This window comes from Diabrotica virgifera, chromosome 8 (assembly GCF_917563875.1).
Source record: "Diabrotica virgifera virgifera chromosome 8, PGI_DIABVI_V3a".
Taxonomy (NCBI): domain Eukaryota; kingdom Metazoa; phylum Arthropoda; class Insecta; order Coleoptera; family Chrysomelidae; genus Diabrotica; species Diabrotica virgifera.
Genome location: NC_065450.1, coordinates 195,367,179 through 195,391,640, shown reverse-complemented (window position 1 = coordinate 195,391,640; position 24,462 = coordinate 195,367,179). Strand labels below are relative to the sequence as shown.

Below are 24,462 nucleotides of genomic sequence, written 5' to 3'. Positions count from 1 at the left end.
TTTGTTTCGAGCTTCTGTCATATGTTGTATAATCTGTGTATATTAAATCTACACGACATATGACGTAAGCTCGAAAAAAATGACTGTGAATGAAAAGCCCCATTCTATGAACCTTCTATGAACCATGATCAGTATGGACATAATTGCCTTTTCTTTTAAACGTCAAAGTTCGTGTTTTATTGGTTATGTTTACAACGTGCAAATTTTAGGCTATTTTGTAATTTTTATATTTTTTTTGATACTACAAAATGAGGTAATTTTTAATTGTTATCAGACATTTGTTTATTAACTCTCCAGAGTAAGGACGAAATAAAATTAGAGGAAAGCACGGGTAAGGCCTGTGAGGACCAAAATGAAAAATTTCGAAAAAATAATGAAATACTTATATTTTCTTAAACTATTTATACATTGTGTAATTTTAGAATAGTAGTGGTTACTAATTCAATATAATTGCAATATTCAAGATTTGTTAGAAATAACCGAGCATATAAAAATTCTCAACATATTTGGCATATTGTTTTTATTTTTAGTTTACAAGGAAACAAGAAGAGGTATCCCAAAAGTAAATATTCCATTCTAAAGCAAAAATAACATTTTAATATTTAATAAAAAGAATGTTTTAAAAAAAGTCCGTACAAATATTATTCGTAATAAAATTTGTTCAGTACATTTCCTGCAGCATAAGTATTAACGCATTCACTGCCGACCACACCACTGTGGTGTGCTCGACTCTTTATGCATGTGCCGACCACTCCATAGCGGCGTGGTATACCCTATTCCACGAACATACGCCTGTTTTGAATTACTTCGACAACGAATATTTTACTGTGCAAAATAAGAAGAACGAAAGTAAATTTCAAATTACATTGTTGTTTATTGGAATAATTATTAGCGCCATTTACTTTCGTACTTCTTATGTTGCACAGTAAAATATTCGTTGTCAAAGTAATCCAAAACAGGCGTATGTTCATGGAATGGCCCATATATAGGTTTGTGGGCAATGTTTTTAAGTAGTAGGCACCTGAGGTTTTATTCAAATTTTACACACGCAGTGAATGGGTTAATTTGTAAAATTAAAATAATAATTCTTATTTATGGTTTTATTCACTTTGTAAAGATTTTTTTTCTGGCACTGTAAACCTACCTGTGTGGCTAAACAATACGATAATCTTTTCTAAGAAGTGTTTGTACACAATAATGAAAATCTTTACGAAGTGAATAAAACACATAACTCAGAAGAATTAATATTTTAATTTTAATAATTTGTCATATCAATTTATTTTAATTGGGAATAAGACACGAAATTGGCTTATTCCCAACTAAAATAGTAAATAGAGATATAACAGAGGATTATTTTTAAAATTTACATAATAATTATAAAATAAAAATTTTATTTTTAATTCAGTTGCAATGCGAAGGCAAAACAATCTTACTTTTCAATTAGAATACGGAGCGCAGTCCAGTCCTATGAATCGCGATTTTCGGCTCTTATTGGAGCATCATCGGAGAGAATGTAGGCTTGTTCTCCATACTCCAATTGATCAGCACCGAGAGCTTTTCCCACCCATCGCAACTGAAGTGAAAATATTAGGTGACTAGCGTCATCCGGCAATTAAAAGATGAAGTTTTCAATCCTAATAGCATTATTAATAATATTTAAAAAAATATTAAAATATTACTAAAAGATTTTTAAATCGAAAACTTATTGGTCCATTTCCTTGGTAACACCTCCAAGGCTTCTAAAATTTGCAAGCCAAATGGATGCTGAAGCGAAGAAGACAAGAGGGAATTCAAAAAACTTACAATTCACGACCCCAGCTGTTCAACTGGTAAATTCCAACAGAAAATGGACATAGTTACTCGAAGGAGTAAAGACCAATATAAAAATAAAATAAAAATTTTATTTTTAATTCAGTTGCAATGCGAAGGCAAAACAATCTTACTTTTCAATTAGAATACGGAGCGCAGTCCAGTCCTCTGAATCGCTATTTTCGGCTCTTATTGGAGCATCGTCAGAGAGAATGTAGGCTTGTTCCCCATACTCCAATTGATCAGCACTATTGGTCCATTTACTTGGTAACACCTCCAAGGCTTCTAAAAGAAATTTTATTTTATTTTTATATTGGTCTTTACTCATTCGAGTAACGAGGTCCATTTTCTGTTGGAATTTACCAGCTGAACAGACGGGGTCGTGAATTGTAAGTTTTTTGAATTCCCTCTTGTCTTCTTCGCTTCAGCATCCATTTGGCTTGCAAATTTTAGAAGCCTTGGAGGTGTTACCAAGGAAATATACCAATAAGTTTTCGATTTAAAAATCTTTAAGTAATATTTTAATATTTTTTAAATATTATTAATAATTCTATTAGGATCGAAAAATTCATCTTTTACATAATAAATATTCTTCTTATTTATGAACGTTACGGTAGACCGCATACTATAGTAGCACCATTAATTTTCTATCAAGTGTTTACAGATGAGCATAAAGTGATTAAAAAAAGATTCAATCAATATCCACGTGATGACCAGTGGCGATATATTTCAAAATTTGTCATTACATTTTTATTACCTAGTAGAAAATGTGTATAGCGTTTCAATTTTATCAATGAAAAATTATCAAGTTTATGTTGTACAGTACATCCTGCCACATCCGGACCTGTCACATCTAAACCTCCCCATATCTAGACGGTTCTACAGTCTGCATCTACCGAGAAAAGTAGTCCGGCTGTTGGACAATGTGCCATCTTATCCCGACCCAAAAGAACTAAAAGATTGCGAAATAAAGTGTCTTTTTTGCCCCAAAATGTGACATGCCTGAAGCATGTTAAAGGAGAAGACATTACAGACACTCTAAAAGAAGTGGTGTTGATATCTGGATTTTTTCATTTTCATATCCGGATCGGTTGGTCGCCACATTGATCTGGATGTGACAGGTTTTACTGTACTTTCATATAGGTTAGGCCTGACAGACCTGACCTGTCCGCTGGAGTGTTAAGTATATTACCTTCTTTATTCTATATTTTAGGATTGATAATGACGAGGATTATAGTGCATCAGACTCTGATGACGATTACACAGAAAATGAAAGAATATTACTTAATAAAGTAAGAAATCGAGGCAAGAAGTTTTCAGATGATGAGGTGAGCAATTATGTAAAATATACGTATATTTTTTGGATTTCGACAATTAAATTGGTTAATTTTTTTAATATGCTTTGCTAGCAAGAAGTTTTTGGTGTTGGAGGCGATGAATCAGAAGATAATGAAGATGATGATGGAGATGGAAGTGATTTAGCATTAAGTGATGTTGAAGGACAGGAGGATGACAATTTACCGGATACCAGAGCATGGGGCAAAGATAAAAGAAAGTTTTATCAAACTGATTATGTAGATGGTGATTATGGAGGTTTTCAAGGAAAAGATGCTCAGCTTGCCGAGTTAGAGGAAGAAGAAGCAAGGAACCTACAGAAACAACTAGCCCAGCACTTAGATGATGATGATTTTGGCCTGGATATATTTGCAAAAGTAAGATTTGTCTAGCCTTAGTTACAAATTATCTAACTATTATTGTTTTTGTAATAGAAAGCTGATGAAGATGATAAACAGAATGAAGAGATCATCAAAACTGATATTTCAAAGTTGTCTAAAAGACAAAAACTACAAATTATGCAAAAAGAATCGCCAGAGTTCTTCAATCTTGTTCAGGATTTCCAAAGTAAGTTTTAAACAAAATGTAACACATATTTAGTACTGTTATTTATCATCATTATCAGCCGTTTTTGGGTCCACTGCTGAGCATAGGCTTCCTATAAATAATTCCATTGCAACTGATCTTGAGCACCCTGAATCCAGTTGAGCTGGAAGCGCTTGATGTTATCTGACCATCTTGTTGGAGCATGTCCTCTATTACGATAAGCATAGTGTCTAGGTCTCCATTCTAAATCCATATTGGTCCATCTTTCATCTCTGACCCTGGCAACATGTCTCTTCCAATTCCGTTTAGGCATTTTAATTATTTTAACTGTGTCCCTAATACCAGTTTTTCTCCTATTTTATTTGAAACTCTGTCTCTGCGGAAAATATTCAACATTGACCTACCCATTGCTCTCTGTGCCACTTGTATCTTATTGTTTACTTTTCTGCAGGGCCGTAATTACCATTGGGGCAACCGGGGCAGTGCCCAGGGCCCATGGGGGGCTCCGCAGGGGCACCAGTTTGTTGGCAGTGCATAGATTTTAACGAAGTCAAATAAACTTTTCAAAGTATTTTCAGTCAAGTTCTACTTCGAGCTGTCTGGTTGTAATAAGTACATAGCATATTAATTTTAACAACTTCAATTATCGATTTTAACCTGTTTCGCCTGCACCATTATAAAAAAATTTGTCTCAAAATATCTCCATGACGTCACCTGATTTTCTTCGCTTTCAAACAACAAAGCAGCTCCCTGTATTAGGCTTCTTATAATTTCTTTGCAGGCTTCGAAAATCTGCATGTTGGAATTTGTTTTTTAAGATTTTAATGAAAGGTACCGGATGTAATTGTCTAATATCCCTGCCAAATTGGATTCTGCTCTCATTAGAGCTGTATACAATAATTACTTCCCGGCGACGGTCTCCTCCTTTTTGACATTTTCCTATCTCCTCCAATTTTGGTTCCACTTTTTCCACATCGAATTTTAACTTATTCTTGAATTTTTCTTCCGTCTTTTCAATTTTCTGTATCTCCTCAGCAATCTGGTTTACCTCTTCCTGCATTTTCTCTAAATAAACCTTCATATCTTCATTTTTTTCATTCGGTTTTGAAGTTTCAAGAAATTTTCTTTTTATTGTTCATTGTTTCGTATTGTTCTTATATCTGTTGTTCTTATTGTTTTATTATATTATCTCATTTTGTTTTACCATCTGTTCATTTTGTTGTTTTTCTTTTAAATTCTAAAGCGTTTTCTTGTTTTCTGCTAATAACCTATTATCTTCCATTTGTCGTTTATTCTTTCATTCTTCTTTCATTGCTTGTATTTGACTTGTTTGTCTCTATAAAGCCCTTTCTTGTCTTTCTGTTCATAATTTATTCTCTTCTTATTGTGATTTCATCATTTGAAACAATTATTGTTCATGAAGGAAGTGAAGAAAAGTAGGTACATATGTATATTAAAGTGTGTAAATATATTTAATTTCCTTAGCTAAGCGCTTTCGACAAAAATGTCATCTTCAAAGCTAATGGTCAAAGTATAAAAAAGTACCGCTACTTGGAGTTGTGTATGTGTGCATCATATTTGATATGATGACCCAGACCCCCACTAGGGGGCCCCACATCACGTTTGCCCCGGGGCCCCCAACATCGTACTTACGGCCCTGCTTTTCTGGTAAGGGACAATGTTTGTGCTGGGAATACAACTTGTGTACAAGAGCTCTGAAGGTCGTGAAGAAATTGACATGCATGATCTAGGTACTTAGTCTGCAATAAGGACTATGTCATCTACAATCCTCAAGTTGTTCAGAAATTCCCCATTTATGTTGACGCTAATATTGTCACAATTATTGTTTCTCATCACACTGGGTAGTAATATTGCAGTGAGTACAGTAAATACCCTTCTCCAAGGGAAATGTGTTTATGTCGCCATAGTACATTCTCACTGCAGCTCTTGCATTATTAATATATTAAGAAGGAGAGTTGTATGCCTATGATCAATACTGCACTCTGTAAAAGCTCTTAACATGGACCTATGCTGGACTAAGTCAAATGATTTCTTAAAGTATACAAATATTAATATCAATGTCTTGTTGTATTTTATAACTTTCTCTCTGTAGATAGTCGTTTGATCGATTTGTTCATTCTATTATTTATATTTCAGATAAAATGGCAGTAGTGACATCACACTTACATCCTGTTTTGAAAAAAGCTGAAACTGGGGATATACCACAATGCAAAGCTGTTGATTTTGTACAGTTTAAATATGAATTGATACTAAAGTAAGTAAAATTAATCTGCTGATATGTGTCATAAGATAAAAAAAAGAATGTGTGTGTACTTTGTACGCATGTGAGAAGTTATACTTCTGTTATAATATAATCTAACTTCATATTATGATTTCAACGAAATCAATATATCTACTTTAAACAGATTTTTTTATTGTATTTAAATATTAAACTAATTTTAGAAAGAACTAAAAGAATACCAAAAAATAAAAAAAAAGAATATGACTTTGGTCGGATTTGATCAGGGGACCTCTCGATCCCTAGGCGAATGCTCTACCGATCAGCTACCACCGCTTTTGTATTCAGTCGATCATTTCTCGGACATAATTACAATCACGGTGACAGATAGATTAATTGAAAATAAACATTTTCAATAATACTTATTACGAGGAAGACAAATCAACAGACATAAAAATTATAATAAATATACAAGGTGTTTCAAAAAGGTATGTCATAAGTTAATTCACGCATTCCGGGACAAAAATAAATTGATTGAATCCAACTTACCTTAGTACAAAAGTGTACACAAAAAAGTTACAAAATGAGAATCGATTTTTTTCAATATATCGAAAACTATTGGAGATTTTTTATTGAAAATGAACATGTATGATTCTTATGGCAGAAACATCTTAAAATAAAATTATAGTGAAATGTGTCCACCCCATAAAAATTTTATGGGGGTTTTGTTCCCTCAAACCCCCCCAAACTTTTGTGTACGTTCCAATTAATTCATTATTGTGGTACCATTAGTTAAACACAACGTTTTTAAAACTTTTTTGCCTCCTAGTATTTTTTCGATAAGCCAATTTTTATCGAGATGCGGCTTCTTTTTTAATATGTTTACTATTTTAAACTATTATTGTGGTAATTTTTTTATTTATTGGTATACATTATAGAAGGGGTAATGTATATAGAAATTTTGCTGATATTTAAGCTGATATTTAAGCTTAACTGATATTTATTTTAAACTATTATTGTGGTACCATTAGGTAAACACAGTGTTTTTAAAACGTTTTTGCCTCTTAGTCTTTTTTTGATAAGTCACCTTTTATCGAGATGTGGCTTCTTCTTCAAAATATACCTAAAAATGTAAATTATAAATAAATTTTCAGATTATTAACAGGTATATCATAGGTACTTAACCATATACAAATATGTGGTGGATTCGACAAATGTTCAAAATATCTCGATAAACACTGGCTTATCGAAAAAGTACTAAGAGGCAAAAACGTTTTAAAAACATTGTGTTTAACTAATGGTGCCACAATAATAATTTAATTGGAACGTACACAAAAGTTTGGGGGGGTTTAAGGGAGCAAAACCTCCATAAAATTTTTATGGGGTGCACAAATTTCACTTTAGTTTTTTTTAAGATGTTGCTGCCATAAGAATGCCACATGTTCATTTTCAATGAAAAATCTCTAACATATTTCGATATATGAAAAAAAATCGATTTTCATTTTGTAACTTCAAAGGGCTGTAACTTTTTTTGTGTACACTTTTGTACTAAAGTAAGTTGGATTCAATCAATTTATTTTTGTCCCCGGAATGCGTAATTCAATTTATGACATACCTTTTTGAAACACCCTGTATTTACTAAAAACACTAATAATATATTCTTTTCACGCACACCTTATTTGCGCTACATAACTTAAAAGATGTAGCGACTAATACCATACTGTCGGTGTGCGCATGCGCCAGGGAATGTAAAAATTCACCCTCGTGCCTAAAGAAGTATAACTTCAAAAAACTTGAAAAAATTCATCCGGTTTAACCCTTTCAGCTCCGCTTCAATATTTCCAGCCTCAGCTCCTGTGCCGGCAGAAATAATTTCGTCTGAATACTTACGTACCACGGAGCTGAAAGGGTTAATTCAGATAATTAAAATATGTGTTTTTTTTTTCAATTTTAGCTATTGTACCAACATCTATATGTACCTTTTACTGAAGTCTTCAAAAGTAAATGTGCAGAATCATCCTCTCATCAAACGTCTATACCAGTATCGGCAGTTGCTTCTAAAATTAGAACCAGTATATGAGGATGTCATTAAACCACAAATAGAACTGATTTTAAATGAAGTAAGTAACAATTTTTTATTGTATGTCTTTTTTTAATGAATATTGTTGTTCATAAATATGATAAACCAGTTTTATAGCCTTATACACCTTGCCATTTGTAATCACAGTCCTTTCTATTGTGGCAGTATTCATCTATTAAATTTCTTTCTGGCATCGCCTTGGAGATGCCCTTCATCCATGTAGTTTCTGGTCTTCCTCATTTTTGTGTTTTTTGGGGGGTTTCATTCTGATACTTTTTTGGCGATTCTTCTTTGCTCCATTCATCTTACATGTCTATTCCATACTAGCTGTTTCCTGTCTTTTTAGCTGTCTTTCCTAGGTGTTCTAGTCTAGATCTTCTTGCTGACCTCCTCCAAAAATCCATCTCAGTGGCTAGTAATTTAGCATTGTACTGCTTGATTAATTTCCAGATTTCAGCTCCATAGGTTAATACTGGATTTAATATTGTGTTATAAATTCGTTTTTTATTTTCTGTCCTTATATTTTTTGCCACACTACCGAAGTTGAGTATTCAGTTCAAATTATTTTAAAGTATTCTTTTTTAAATAATTTATTCTTTATTTAAAATTTGATTTAAAAACTATGTGTGCCCGGTACTATAAAACTATTTGACATATCCTTATGATACTTGGCAGAAAGTGTAGGAACTGTACATCCTACTAAATTATGTTAAATAATCGTTTCTGGCTACTACCAGAGGCGTACGACAGGGGAAAGTGAATGCTTGACCCTTCCCAAATTCTACGCCACTGATGAAACTGCTATTTTAGCATAATTTTTAGATATTCCAATACTTTCTATGCAAATAATATACTCTTCATTCGTAACGATAAAGTCATTAGTTTTCGAGATATTTGAAGTTAAAAATGAAAAGACACTTATTTTGATTAATGTATTATGTGCTCCTTCGTTTTTAGCTTCAAATACCTCGAAAACTAATGGCTTTATCGTTACGAATGAAGAGTATGTTATTTACATAGAAAGTATTGGAGAATCAAAAAATTGCACTAAAATAGAAATTCCGCCAGTGGCGTAGAATTTGGGAAGGGTCAACCTTTCGTCAACCAGAAACGTTTGTTTAACATAATTTGGTAGGGTATACAGTACCAGGACCACTTACCAAATTTTGTGTTGTTGTCAAATGCCTGTCAGGAAATATTCAAAAATAAATAAAATGCAAGTTTAACTTTGATACCCTGTATTTCGGTTATTATCAACTTCTGTACTAAGGTAAGTTAGCTTAAATCGACCTATTTTAACCTCAGGAATATATGGCCCATTCTTTACCAAACACCCTGTATAAAAATGTATTGAATAATACTGGTGATACATAGCATCCTTGCCTTAGTGTTTTAGGGACCACGAAACCTTTTGATATTCTATTTCCAATTTTAATTTTAGTTATCGAGTTTTTATAAAGTTCTTTCAGTGCCTCTGTGATACATTTATGCTGGTTTTTTCTAATACTTCTCAAAGTCTAGTCTATTAATAGATACCCTGCCATATGCCTTCGTTAGATTCTACCATAAGTAAATGCACCTCTTGGACTCAGAGCCTTTCTTTAATTACTTGGTTATACAGAAAATGTCTATTGTGGATCTACCTGACCTCAAGTCGCATTGTTCTTCTGATTCGTATGGATGGTCTTCACATATCAAGGGCCCAGTATGAAGACCGCGTATCTCATTTTAGACTGACTTTAAACTGAATTTTTGCATACTCTAACCTAAAAACAAAAAAACTATATTTTCATATTTTTGATTCTGAGCACATTTACATTGTTACACATGAAGTTTTCACGTATACATATTATTTTATGTATGCTGGATTCTTATGTTTGCTGAAATTCGGTTGAAAGTCTCACCTGTAAAATGAGATGTGAGGTGCTTATACTAAGTCATGTATAAGGGATATTTTAATCTAAAAGGGAAGTTCCCTAGGTTGGCTGTTTTTTAAATATTCTTATATATTTTAGTATATTTTAATATATCTTTAATATATTTTAATATTCTTCCGTACAGTCACAGTCGACTTAGTGTGCTAGTTACACTAATTCCTCTGTAGTTATTTGGCTCTTGTTTGCTACCTTTCTTATGTATCTTCTGTCACTGTCTGTAGTACCTGTTCTCCATTTAAAAATCTGTGAAATAATATTAGTATATTTTTATATGTTTTGACTTTAAGGAGACAAAAGAAGCCGATACTGAAAACCCTAAGAAAAAAAAGAAAACTTTAAAACTCTTAACAAGTATTGCAAAGAAAACAGCACCTGAGAAAGTACCTAAAAGGAAAACAAGTAACGAACAAGCTCCTGAGGTTGTTAAAAAAGTCAAATTTGATGAGGGTAGCCTAGTTAAGGAAAAAGAAACAATGAAGCAGAAAGAAATAAGTTCAGCTGAAGAAGAAGCAGAAGAAGAACTAGAAAATATTGAAGGTATAGAAGAAGATAATGAAGGTTGGTTTTTAGTGCTATTTTCTCGCCATTTTTCTATTTCCTGTCATAACTGTATAGCTATTCTTGTGTATAACAAATTTTTTAAGAGTATTTCAATTTTTTTTTCTATTATTATTGATGTTCTTTAAACTTTTTCACCAAATTATTTATTTATTTTTAGTTTGTGTTCCATTTGTCATCATTTTGATATAAATTTTGTTATAAAATAGCTATTATGTAAGTCAAGGACCACACAATCCATTTTTAACTATAAAAAAATGTGTTTCTTTCATTTACCTCAAAAACGATTTTTAAGAGATTTTCATGGTTTTACAAACTATTTTTGTATTCTATTTTCAGAAGAACCTTCCAAGAGAGCCATTACCTACGAAATGGCCAAAAATAAAGGTCTTACGCCACATAGGAAGAAAGAACAGAGGAATCCTAGAGTCAAACATAAGCTTAAGTATAGAAAAGCTGTCATTAGACGTAAAGGAGCTGTAAGTGGTTTAATTTATGTTGGTTATGTATTATGTACTACAATAATTGTTGTAGTTATATGCAGTTATAAATATACCTATACAAGTCAACAGAAATATCTGAAGCCGCCAAGGTCAGACCAATTCAAATCTTTGGTTATGCGACGTTGTCAGATCAATCGGATTTCAAAGGTTTTTCGGAGTTTATTTGTTGCCTGTTTCACAGTAATATTTTCGTCTGTTTCACTTATACAGAGTGGGCCAAAGAAAAAAGTCCACCTCGATATTTGACAGTATTTATTTGATTTTAAGAAAATGAAGGAACAGGTAGATTTATGATCTACGGGGGACACATTTTAACGGTACAGACATTTGTCATTTGTCAACGCCCTCCCTTTCATTTTCCCCACCCCTTATTTTTAAATACGGAATAGGGGTCGTGTGCTACCTCATTTGAAAGTTTATTCAATTCTCTATTCAGTAATATTAACATTGACGTAATTATTTATATAGGGTGTCCAAGAAAAACTTTTTTGAATTAATTGACACAAAAATAAGAATGTATGCAATTTATTTAACTCAAAATACATTCTACTGCTGACAGAAAACAGAGAAAAATGTTTATTTGACAAATAAATATTGTTTTTCGCTTAAATTCAATATTTAACCTACCAAGAGGCAGATGGGTGGCAGCTTGAACATTGAAATTAAGCGAAAAGCAATGTTTATTTATCAAAAAACATTTTTTCTGTTTGTGACAGCAGTAGAATGTATTTTGAATTAAATAAATTAATTACATTCTTCTTTTTGCGTCAATTAATTTAATTAAAATACTTTTTTCTTGGACACCCTGTATAAATAATTATGTTGATGTATATATTATTGAATAGAGAATTACTAAATTATTATTAAAAATTATTAAAGAACTATTTAAAAAATAAGGGGTGGGGGAAGTGGAAGGGAGGGGGCTGACAAATGTATGTACCGTAAAAATGTGTTCCCCTCAGATCAAAAATTGACCCGATTCGTCATTTCCTTAAAATATAATAAGTACTGCCAAATATCGAGGTGGACTCTTTTCTTTGGCCCACTCTGTATAATAACGTAAGTGGAGCATAGAGCTTCAGTGAAAACGCGCCATCGGGTTCTATTTTGTGCTAAGGCCTTCGCCTCATTCCAAGAGATGTCACCTCTTATCTCGTCCATGATGGATCTTGAAGTTTGTGTTGGGCGGCTTTTTTTTCTTGGGGATTCCACTCTAGGGCAATCTTTGCAATACTAGAGCTATTTTTTCGGAGTGTGTCACTGATCCAACCCCTCTTTCTGGGATTTATTTCATTTTCTACCCTCTTTTGTTGGGTCGCGTGTAGTAGATCTTCGTTTCTGCTGATGTTAGGCCAGAAAATATGAACAATTCTTTGTAGACATTTATTAACAAACACTTGCAGTTTATCTGTAAGGGTTTTCGTCACTTTCCAGTTTTCAAATCCGTAGACTAGAACAGACATAACATTTGACTGGAATATTCGGATCTTTGTCCTTGTCGTATACTCCCCAGAGCTCCAGACAGGGTTGATCGTGCTGAATTCTTGTTGAGCTTTTTGTATCCTCATACGAATATCGTCTTCTGTCCCTCCGTTTTCTGTTATGACAAGATACGTAAAGTTTTCCACATTTTCAATCTGCATGTTGTTAATTGTAAATAGCATGTTGTTTCTTGCATTTATTCTCATGGATTTGGTTTTACTAATATTGATTTTCAAACCTATTTTATTGGCGTCAGTGGAAAGTGTTACCAATTGGTCAGCCACATCTTGGAACCTTTGGCCTAATAGGCAGATATCGTCGGCGTATTCTAGATCGCTTAGGCGTGTGGTTAACGTCCATTGTATCTCTCTTGTGTCTGAGTCTTGTTTGGAGTTTGGACAGAACATAGTCTACAGCTGTGTTAAAAAGAAACGGAGAAAGCACGCGTCCCTGTCTGACTCCAGTAAGTACGTCAAATTCGTCACTTGTGCACTAAGTGTCCTGTTTTTCATGGCATTTTGTAATATCCATGTTGATGATTTTATCCAGCGATGTCGCAAAACCACTGATTTCGTGCACAATGCATTTTAAATGGACCTTCACTCTTTGCGCCAACGCGTTCAACTGAAGTCCCATCCCCTGAGTGACCTTCGCTGTTTCAGATATTTTAGTACAATTGAGGGGGTTAGAAGTAAAAGGGTTTAAGTGCACTTTTCTAAAAATATGCTCGAAGTGCAGATTCGCATACTTAAACGGTACTATAACTTGGTGGTAAAAGGATTTAAGCATATTTTGCCCTACAGTCGCCATCTATCGCCATTACATTTAATTTAATTAAAACAATAATTGTATTTTGCATTGGTAGTAAACGGGTTTAAGTGCGCTTGGACCGTTTTACCACAAAACCATTTTTAGGATTGTGTAAAAACAAGTAGTAGTAAACGGGTTTAAGTGCGCTTGGATCATTTTACGACAAAACTATTTTTAGTATTCTGTAAAAACCTCATGTTAATATAGGATTAATTTCAAGTAAATAAATATTAGATTTGTACCGAATTTAGAAGACTAATGCGAAATGATTATGCAACGTGCGAGTTGTAGTTACACTGTGGATAACAGCTGGGATAAAAATGATTAGTTATAGTTAAAATCTTCACTTGAACCCTTTTACCAGTAACATTTCGAGGGCTGAGAACAATAAGGTTCCAAGCGCTATTTCATAAATTTTTCAGGAGACAAATTTTTAATTTTAAACTATCATAACTTCTTTATTTGAAGGACTGTAAATCTTAAAATTATTTTATACTACAGTGTGGTAAATTGAGATAACGCCTCACGTTAGATAACGTCATAAGTATGATTCTAATGCGCAATTTTGTAACATATTTACTGATGTCTGCAGTGTACTTGGAACCTTATTGCACTATAAGCCTTGTACTTGGAACCTTATGGAATTAAAAAATAAACATTTCACAAAAATTTTTAAATTTTCCAAAAATTGTAAGTGCAATTGGTAAAATTAAGGTATAAAGTTAAAAAAACGAATATTAATTTATGTTTAAATAGAAAATCATAACACAAAACATATTTTTCCTAAATTTAGCTCAAACAACAGAACTTAAAATGAAAATAAAAAAATACTTATACATTATGGAAAAAACTTAATTAAATTTATTTTTTTTTTGTATTCAGAAATTAATGCCCTCATATATTCCTGATCCTGGTTTGACATCCACTTATAGGCAAATTTAATTTGTTGAATTTTTTCTCAGTAACTGTTTTATTTTTCATTTTGTCGGTTGGAGCTATGCTAAGTTTATCCAAATTACTTTGAACTGGCAATATTTTGCTGCGTTTAGCTGCTTTAATGTTAATATTAACAGAAACAAATGGACTATTGTTCTCATTTCCTTTGTATTGCACAATAAACTGCTCCCCTTGTACAAAGCACAGCTGACACACTTTTGTGTATGACATTTGATCATATTTGTACAGACACATTCTTTTTTTTTAATTTTTGTTTTAATAAAATTTTTTAGAAAGTAGTAAGTATTAAAATTAGTTTGATATTTAAATAAAATACAAATAAACTGTTACAGTGGCGCACCTAGTAGAATTTTTCTTTTTTGGTTTGGGGGGGGTTGGCTTGGGCACCGAAATTTTTTGTAAGCGCTGAGGGGGGGGGTTTAAATATTTATACAAATATACTGAAAGTATATTTGTTTCGTTGAAATTATATAATAGATGTATAACTTCTTACGTGGGTACAAAGTACACACACTCTTAATTTTTCTAAAGTACTTGTCGCTTGGAACCTTATTGCTTGAACCTGAAAGTATTTCACGTACTTAAAACCATATTTCACTATTGATTACACCGCCATCTAGAAGAAATTCAACGTTTTTCAACTATCATTCGATGCAGAATTCTTTATTAAATAGAATTAATTCTTTAAAAAAACGATTTTGTACAAAATGCCGCTTGGAGCCCTGTTGTTGTCAACCCTCGATTTATCAACACCATGTACCGATTCAAGTACATTTTTTAATAATTAAAAAAATGAAGCATATAGTAAGAGTAATAACATTGTTTATCTACACTACTGGTCTAGTTATACAATGGTAATAATATACCCTTATATTTTTATCATTTTATTAGTGCATTCTTTCACGGTTTTTGCTCTAAATTTTAAAGAACCTCTTGGATTGACATGAAATTTGGCGTACGTATAGCTTACATGTCAAAGAAAAAAAGTGATATTGTGCCGATGTGTGCTTTTGCCCTGGGGGTGACTTTCACCCCCTCTTGGGGGTGAAAAAATATATGTCCAAAATAAGTCCGGAAATGGGTAAACTGACTAATTTTAAGTAACTTTTGTTCTATAGAGCTTTTTCGCCAAGTCAAGACTTCGAGTTATTTGCGAGTGAATATGTTCATTTTTCAACAAAATAACCACATTTTTAGACGGTTTTTCGCAAATAACTCAAAAAAAAAGTATGTTGTCGAAAGAAACGTTCTTAGCAAAAATATAGCCTATAAAAAAGTAAAAAAAACGGTGTAGGCGTTAGGTCTCTGGATCTCGTAGAACCAGAGTTATAGCCAATGAAAAATAGATTCATATTCACCAAATTTCAAATATAATATTTCGACGTGAAATATCCAAAAAATTAAGCACTTTTTGGGGAAAACCCATTATAACATTTTTAAAGTGTATAAAAAAAGATTTATTTCTGTTTTTACAAAAAGTTTCTAGCAATAAATTTAAGCTAGTTACGCTCAAAATAAAGTTGGTCCCTTTTGTTTTGGCAAAAAAAAAATCTGGAAGACCACCCCCTAATTAGCAAATTAAAATGAAATTAATCGTTACCGCTCCACAATTATTTTACTTGTGTTGTGTTTATATGATCTGTAAGTTTCATCGATTCAAAGTGCTTATTTTTGAAAAAATTTGGTTTCAAAGTAAAATTTTTAAAAATTTTAATTTTGAAAAATATGTTTTTTTCTAAATAACTTAAAAATTGTTAGAGATACCAAAAATTTCGAAAAACAAAAAAAGTCATCATTGCTTTTCTGAATATCATGTATTTTTTTGTTTTTCTGTTAGACAAAAATTGATTAAGATTTGGTGTTTCTAAATTTACATACATTCGTGATCAGTGACTCGTTCAACCGCTTTTAACTACAGCCCTTTCAATAATGACTTTGAACCGATGAAACTTACAGATCATATAAATAATACATACACGAGCCAAGAAACTTGTGAAGTCGTAACGCTTAAGTTCATTTAAGATACTAATTAGGGGATGATTTTCTCGATTTTTTTACCAAAACAAAAAGAGACTAACTTTATTTTGAGCGTAACTTGTTTACTTTTGATGCTAGAAATTTTTTTTATAAAACAAAAATGAAGCTTTTTTTAAACACTTTAAATAAGTTGTAATGAGTTTTCCCCGAAATGTGCTTCATTTTTGGTTATTTCACGTTATTTTTCATTAGCTATAACTCTGCTTCTACTAGGTATAGAGACGTGATATATACACCTTTTTTTTAGTTTTTTACAGGCTATATTTTTGCTAAGAATGTTTTTTCGACAAAATACTTACTATTTGAGTTATTTGCGAAAAACCGTCTAAAAGCGTGGTTATTTTGTTGAAAAAATGAACATATTCACTGCCAAATAACTCGAAAAGTATTGACTTAGTGAAAAAACTCTATAGAACAAAAGTTACTTAAAATTAGCCAGTTTATCCATTTCCTGACTTTCTTTGGACGAATATTTTTTCACACCCAAGAGGGGGTGAAAACCACCCCCAGGGCAAAAGCACATATCGGCACAATATCACTTTTTTTCTTTGACTTGTTAGCTATGTGTATGCCAAATTTTATGTCAATCCAAGCGGTTCTTTTAAAATTTAGAGGTTTTGCAATATTTTACCGTTAAAGAACGGACTATATAGAACATTGTACACTAGACATATTTTAGTTTAATGACTCCTAGAATTGATAAAACTCAAACAACTTTGAAGCTGATAGTCTCAGAACTATCAAACCTGCACTTACACCCTTTTACGTCTGACACCCTCAATTGTAACCATTATCATTAGCTGACCAAATAGCATCATAACTAATTATACTCTTCTTGGTAGGTTCGAGAACCAAGAAAAGAATTGTCCAGATATGGAGGAGAGATATCTGGTATTAAATCTACAGTTTCTCGAAGTATTAAGATCAAAACTTAATGTTACAATGTTGTTGTTAATAAAAGTTTAATTTTTAGTTTATTTGGTGTTTTATTCTGCACTAAATTTAGTTGTTTTAAAAAAGAATTTCGCCGTGAAACGAAAACAAGAAACGTATTATATCTCAGTTTATTCAGAGAGCTGAAACAAATCAAGCCCCCTAGTATCGAATCGCGACAAAATAATATTAAGCTAATTAGCAAAATACAAGGAAGAGTTATTTACCAGCAATTTTATTGCTGGAATCGAATCTTATGATCCTATATATTAAGAATATAGGCATGCAAAGTCCGCAGATAGTGTGCTACTTTTTTATAAACAAAATGGCGCCCGAAAATCGCGTTTTTTTCAATTTTTGCTCTATAACTCGAAAGATTTTAACTTTACACCAAAAACACCCAAATAAAAATTCACATTAATTAAATTCTGCATAGAGACGTGTTTTTCCCGATTTACTTCGACGAAGATTTTCCCCGGAAAATGCGGGTTTTTCCAACAAAATCTTTAATTTTTAACTAACATTTTAGATAAGTAATTGTTTATCAATAATTAAATAACTTGGTAGCATAAAAGCTCTTTTCGTATAGATTATAATTCCAGAAGCCTATGGAAATTGAATGAACAGTTTAGCAACAATTGATTTGTTGATTAAAAATTTACGGTCGCTATATGTAACCACAATAATAATGATACATAGGAATAACTATGATTTTTGTATAAAAAGACACTGTACCTATCTAATGTACTTTACAGAATTGAAATTGGACTATTTAGGCGGCCTCAGGAATATTTTAAAATTATAAACAATTTTTTGGCTTTTAAACAAATAGAATATCTCGGGAAATATTCAATTAAATTAAATCGTGAAAACGATATTGGGAAAAAAGCGGCAGGACGCTTCCTTTAAACGAAAAAACGTTTAATTGTGATGAGTGGTTCCTGAGATACAACCGGTTAAAGTTGACCGGCCTTTACGGCAAAGATATAAACAAATGGATCATAATTTTCGAACCATCACCTTTTTATTTTTATCCTCTTTCTTCACACCAATTTTCATATCTTTAAAATAATCATAACATATATTATTATAGTAAAAACTATCGATATTACGAGTGAAAATTGCCAAAAATAGCAAAATTCCAATCAAAAATTAGGTTGGAGAAAATGTAATCTCAAAGTTCAAAATCTGTATACGTTAAAAAAATGCATTTTCTATGCTTCCCATGGAGCAATTTTCTTCATTATTTTTTTGTTCCCAAGTAACGCGAGTAGAGCCATCTAACTAACGCATTATTGAATGTCAAACTTACTTTTATTTTGTTATAATAGATTGATTTATTTATAAGAAAAGAAAACTACAGTTGTAGAATTTTTTTAGATAAACTTACTAGAAGTGTACCTTTTAATGTTAAAAAAAACAAATATTCTCATTTGAAAGCTGTATAATTATTTAAAGAATCTTTGTTTAAACAATTTAAAAATTTTGTTATAATAAATAAATTAATTTATTATAACACAAAACCAACTTTGACATTTAATAATGCGTTAGTTGCCTCTACTCGAGTTACTTGGGAACAAAAAAAGAATGAAGAAAATTGCTCCATGGGAAGCCGAGAAAATGCATTTTTTTAGCGTATACCGGTTTTGAACTTGCATTTTCCGGGGAAAATTTTCGTCCAAGTAAATCGGGAAAAACACGTCCCTGTGTAGAATTTAATTAAAGTTAATTTTTATTTGGGTATTTTTGGTGTAAAGTTAAAATCTTTGGAGTTATAGTGCAAAAATTGAAAAAACACGATTTTCGTGCGCCATTTTGTTTATAAAAAAAGTAGCACACTATCTGCGGACTTTGCATACCTATATTATTAATATATACAATCATAAGATTCGATTCCAGCAATAAAATTGCTGGTAAATAACTTTTCCCAAAAATGGCCTATTCTCCGATAATCTGCCCAGACTAATAAAATATTTCTTCGAAAATAAAACTTTAAATTGTTTTAGGCAGATGTCGCTATGACATCCATATCTTGTTATTTTGTAGTGATTGATTCGATAATAGTAGGTACAGTTTATTTGAGTTTGGTCAGAGATATCGATATATTATACACTCTCTGATGATTTCTAATAAGAATGACACTAGTAAGGGTGTTTATGGCGCTCTCTGAACAAACTGAAATATAATACGTCTCTTGTTTTCGTTTCACGGCGATATTCGTTTGTATTAGTTTTACTCCTAGCTGAGTATCGAGACCATGTTTTCGTTGGAATTTGAAATTGGAAGCAGTCAAAATACGACGTGAAGTGAGGTAAAGGTGTATTTTATCGCCTGTACTTTTCAATATCTACTCCGAATTTTGAAAGAAGTCTTGGATGAAGAAGTGGGCATTAAAATCAATGGAATTAATGTTAACAATATCAGATATGCAGACGATACGGTACTGATTGCTTCCAAAGAAAAATATTTGCAACTACTTTTACAACGGGGCGACAGAAACGTGTGTTGAATATGTTCTAAAACTTAACGCGTTGTCTGCCAGATAATGTTAAAAAATGGGTCCCTACGGCTACGAGTCTCCCGTTTCTATGCTGTTGAGACAACTAAGGTGTGTCACGCGGCTGTCATCGAAAACAACAAATATTGTGTCTCACGATAGCCAACATGTTATTAATACTTCTAAACCAAAACGGACTTACAACCAGAGACATGTAAAGAGACTTGTCTAGGGATATGCCACTCAATGCATCGGGGTGTAACGTCAACATAGGATTGAGTGGTCTACCCATCTTTGTCAGCCACATGCGCGGGATCGTTTGGTTAAAAGAGATAGATAGACCATCGATCGACTGTTTCCATGATGTTTCCGCGTTACGCTTTTTTTGGGGAGTATTCCGAGTCTAAGCTTAATATGTCAATGGTTATACAACAATGAACATCAGAGCGTATGGAATAAAGTTAGTCCTATCGCCGATTTGGGCGCCAACGTTAACGATAGATATGGGATATAAACAAGGAATAAGAATACGCATCGAAAAAACCAGAGCTGCCTTCTATAAACTAAAGAAAATTCTCATTAACAGAGATATTAAATTAAACCTTAAAATTAGATTAATACGCTAGTGATGTTGATTATAATTACTTTCGAGTATTAGTTACAAATCGTTACTTTTGTATAAAGTAATCATTTACAGTATTCGTTACTTTGATTACTATGATTACTTTTGTATTTGAGTACCGGTACCGGTAATCATATCGAGAATCGTATTTCTCAGTAGGTAGGTATTTTGACCTTCACCGATCTGTTTAAGGGATAAAAATGATTCCATTTCTATGATTCCTTTTGTATTTGAGTACCGGTAATCATATCTAGAATCGTATTTCATTTCTCAGTAGGTAGGTCTGTATAGGTATTCCGATATAACAACGACCTTCACCAATCTGTTTATTTAAGAGATAAAAATGATTTGATTACTTTTGTATTTGAGTACCGGTAATCATATCGAGAATCATATTTCTCACTCGGTAGGTATTTTGTATAGGTATTCCGATATAATAACGACCTTCACGAAGTACAAAGTAATCAGAGTAATCAAAGTAGATACAATAGTCGTTACTCGCTCTGATACGATTGGTACGAAGTAATGAAAGTAGACACAATAGTCGTTACTTGCTCTGATACGATTGGTACGAAGTAATCAGAGTAATCAAAGTAACGATTTCGTTACTTTAGGTATTCGTAAGTAACGAGTACTTTGTAACGAATAGTATTACTTTTTCAACATCACTATAATACGCTGCTAGGTATTCTTCACATTGCTGTATGGCATAGAGAGCTGGACCCTTACACAGAGACACTACTGAAAAAATTTGAGGCCTTTGAGATGTGGATCTACCGACGAATATTGCGGATAAGTTATTGGGTTAATCGAATATTAGACCAGGGCGCATCTGTAAAAATATTAGTACATTTGGACGTTGAGAGGTGATTCAAATTTTTTTGCAGAAATTGCTTGAAAATAAATCAAATAATAATATTTGAGTTATCCTCCTTCTCAAAAAGGTCCGGAACATTGTTTAAATAATCAAAATGTCAAAAATTGAAGGAAAAATTCGATTTTTTTCTTCGTTTTTTGACTATAACTTTAAAAGTATTCATTTCCGAGAAAAGTTCTACTGACATAAAAGTTGCGTAATTAAATTTCCTACAATATAGAATTGGTTAAAAATTTTAAAAATAGTCACCCTTATTGCAAAATAGCAATAATTGTGAAAAAAAAACATACAAAAACAAGTATTCGCATTTTACGTTTTTCAACCATTTATGCTACACTTCGGACCTTCATATTTCACCCTGAAAAACTTTATGATACATTAAAACAATACTGTAAATTTCATTAAGCTCGGTTCAATAGATTTTGCAAAATAAATTTTGCAATCCAGCTTTCGTAAAAAAAAATCATGTTTTCAAAATGTTACAGGACTGAAAATAAAGCAAATAGAAAGTTGAAAATTTTTTTTCGTATAAAAGTGTACTGTACCTTTCATTCGCAATTTGCAAAATTAAAATCAATTAGTTACCACGGCGTCAGGAAATTTTTTAAATAAACATTAATTTTTGGTGCTACGCGCAAGACAGCGGATAGTTTGCTCTGATTGGGCATTCCAATGACCTTTGATAATGATTGATACATTTTAATTTTTATTACATTTCGATATAAATAAATAAAATTGTTTATTGCAAAATAAAAACACATATTCTATCCTTTGAAATAACACTTTTATTAGCAAAAACTTTCTTTTTTCATATATTTTAACTTAAATAATAAAAGTTTATTATTTTTAAACATATGCAATTGTTTAAACAATATTTCACAAATAATAATAAATTTAGTTTGATTTTTGTGGAATTAAAATATTAAAATACAACAAAATATAGAGTAAGAAAATAATATATCAGATAAAGATTGAAAGAAATTTTGGTGGAAATCAACTTGTGTGAATCGAACACCGCTGTCCTGCGCGTAGCACCAAAAATTATTGTTTATTTCAAAAATTTTCTGACGCCGTGGTAATTAATGGATTTTAATTTTGAAAATTGCAAATGAAAGGTACAGTACACTTCTATAAGCAAAAAAAATTTCAACTTGCTATCTGCTTTATTTTCAGTCCTGTAACATTTTGAAAAAAATGAATTATTTTTGCGAAAGCTGGATTGCAAAATTTATTTTGCAAAATCTGTTAAACCGATCTTAATGAAATTTACAGTATTGTTTTACTGTATCATAATGTTTTTCTGGGTGAAATATGAAGGTCCAAAGTGTAGCATAAATGTTTGAAAAACGTAAAACGCGAATACTTGTTTTTGTATGGTTTTTTCGCAATTATTGCTATTTTGCAACTAGGGTGACTATTTTTTAAATTTATAACCAATTCTATATTGTAGGAAATTTAATAACGCAACTTTTATGTTAGTACAACTTTTATCGTAAATGAATACTTTTAAAGTTATAATCAAAAAACGAAGAAAAAAATCGAATTTTTCCTTCAATTTTTAACATTTTGATTATTTAAACAATGTTCCTGACCTTTTTGAGAGGGGGGATAATTCAAATATTATTATTTGATTTATTTTCAAGCAATTTCTGCAAAAAAATTTGAGTCACCTCTCAACGTCCATCGCAAAACAGATGCGTCCTGGACTATATAAGGTTTTACACCGAATGAAAAAGAGCAAAGAGATAACATAAATAATCAAAATTCGAAAGTTACAATATTTCGGCCGTGGAATGAGACATCCAGATAGTATAACCGTCTACATCTCATAACACTGGGGAAGATCGCCGGAAGAAGGGGCCCAGACTACGGGCGCCCATATAAAAAATTTTAGGGGGGCCAGATGTGAAGATGCATGTTGCAACATTATATTTTGTATACTTTGGATAACCATACTATATAGTTTAAAGGCACCCGAAAAACCGGGGGCACGCCCCCCCTTCCAGACCGAAGAAGAACGCGTCGTGGCTACGAAATCTCCGAGACTGGTATCAAGAGACATCCGCTCTGGCTGTATCAGTTTTGAGCTGCTGTAAAGAAAGTTATTATTGAAAAATATGACCGCCAATGTTCGATAATCGGACAGATGGTACTGAAAGAAGAAGAAGATATAACAAAAAGCCAGTCTATGTTTAATATTCTATTTTGAGAAATAATACAATTTCGAACGTGCTAACTAATAATAACCTATTATTGTTTATATATAATAAAATGTTCTTTCCAGAATTATTAAATTTTACGCGTTTACATCACCGCACGATACAAAGGTTGACAAAACAATGGTTGCGTCACTCGAAAAATATTGAGATGATTCATGCGCTAATTAAATTAACAATTAAAATGTCGTGCTTTTGTCTTACAAAGATTGTCTAATAGCATCTCATCTCGAAATACCTATTCAAAGCAAAAAAACCAACAAAATATGTTTCAATATGTTTTATCTTTGAATTTAATATAATACTTATAAAAATTTCTCTGCAATGTGACACAGTGTGTTAACACCAATAAAGGAAAAAACATGTTGGAATATTTTGTCAAAATAAATCTAGGATATTAAGAAAACATTTTCCGTAGTTTCATTTAAATTTACTTTATTTTCTGCTTTGTATCCAGAGACATTTTGTATCTGATGTGTCCGATACTTTGTAATATACCCTAAGTTATGCAACCATTTTCTCAGAACTGATGTATTGATTGCATAAGTGTAAGGTTCGGTGTAAATAAAAATAAAAATTAAATGCTGTCATTTAATAATATAATCTCATAGAAAATAAGTTCTGCGATTTCTAGAACAAAAAAATTACTAAAATATGAATTATTGTGTTTTCTAGTATAAGTTTTACCTTTTTGCTGAATGAAATAATCGAATCAGTCATTAATTAAAGTTTAAATTTACCGCCAGTAATACCAAGCATAGTTGAATGACACCTCGAATGCCGACCAATCGTATTTGAACTAGTAGTTGAACAATTTCAGCGGGTATTTTTCAAAAAGAGCGAATGCTATTTATATAGGTTTGAATTTAATCACATAATTAGTACACACAACTTTCGAATTATATGTTTAAAAACGACATTATATACTATTCTTTATCAATATTTGACAGCTAGGAGAGATATTTCTTAAATAATACCATATTTTTATTTCCTAATGTTGCATCAGAAATGTTCATTGTTGTGA

General features: G+C 32.0%; 1 protein-coding gene and 1 long non-coding RNA gene across 2 annotated transcripts; one reads left to right on the top strand and one right to left on the bottom strand.

The window, feature by feature from the left end:
- Positions 1–98: 98 nt before the first annotated feature.
- LOC114340033 (something about silencing protein 10) lies at positions 99–17,270 on the top strand. The gene is made up of 9 exons (XM_028290744.2): positions 99–253; positions 3,023–3,137; positions 3,219–3,521; positions 3,579–3,711; positions 5,848–5,965; positions 7,884–8,049; positions 10,234–10,504; positions 10,844–10,983; positions 17,136–17,270. The coding sequence occupies exons 1-9, from the start codon at positions 249–251 to the stop codon at positions 17,226–17,228; spliced, it is 1,344 nt and encodes a 447-aa protein (XP_028146545.1). The 5' UTR covers positions 99–248; the 3' UTR covers positions 17,229–17,270.
- LOC126890376 (uncharacterized) lies at positions 9,231–24,396 on the bottom strand. The gene is made up of 2 exons (XR_007700301.1): positions 24,126–24,396; positions 9,231–9,775 (listed from the first exon to the last, which is right to left on the bottom strand). It is a non-coding gene; the product is annotated as an uncharacterized LOC126890376 (long non-coding RNA).
- Between the last annotated feature and the right edge of the window lie 66 nt (positions 24,397–24,462).

Excerpts from the sequence above, each read along its gene's own strand:
- LOC114340033 (XM_028290744.2), top strand. Across the intron at positions 3,138-3,218 it reads AGAAGTTTTCAGATGATGAG|CAAGAAGTTTTTGGTGTTGG; the intron begins GTGAGCAATTAT and ends ATGCTTTGCTAG. Across the intron at positions 10,505-10,843 it reads TATAGAAGAAGATAATGAAG|AAGAACCTTCCAAGAGAGCC; the intron begins GTTGGTTTTTAG and ends TTCTATTTTCAG.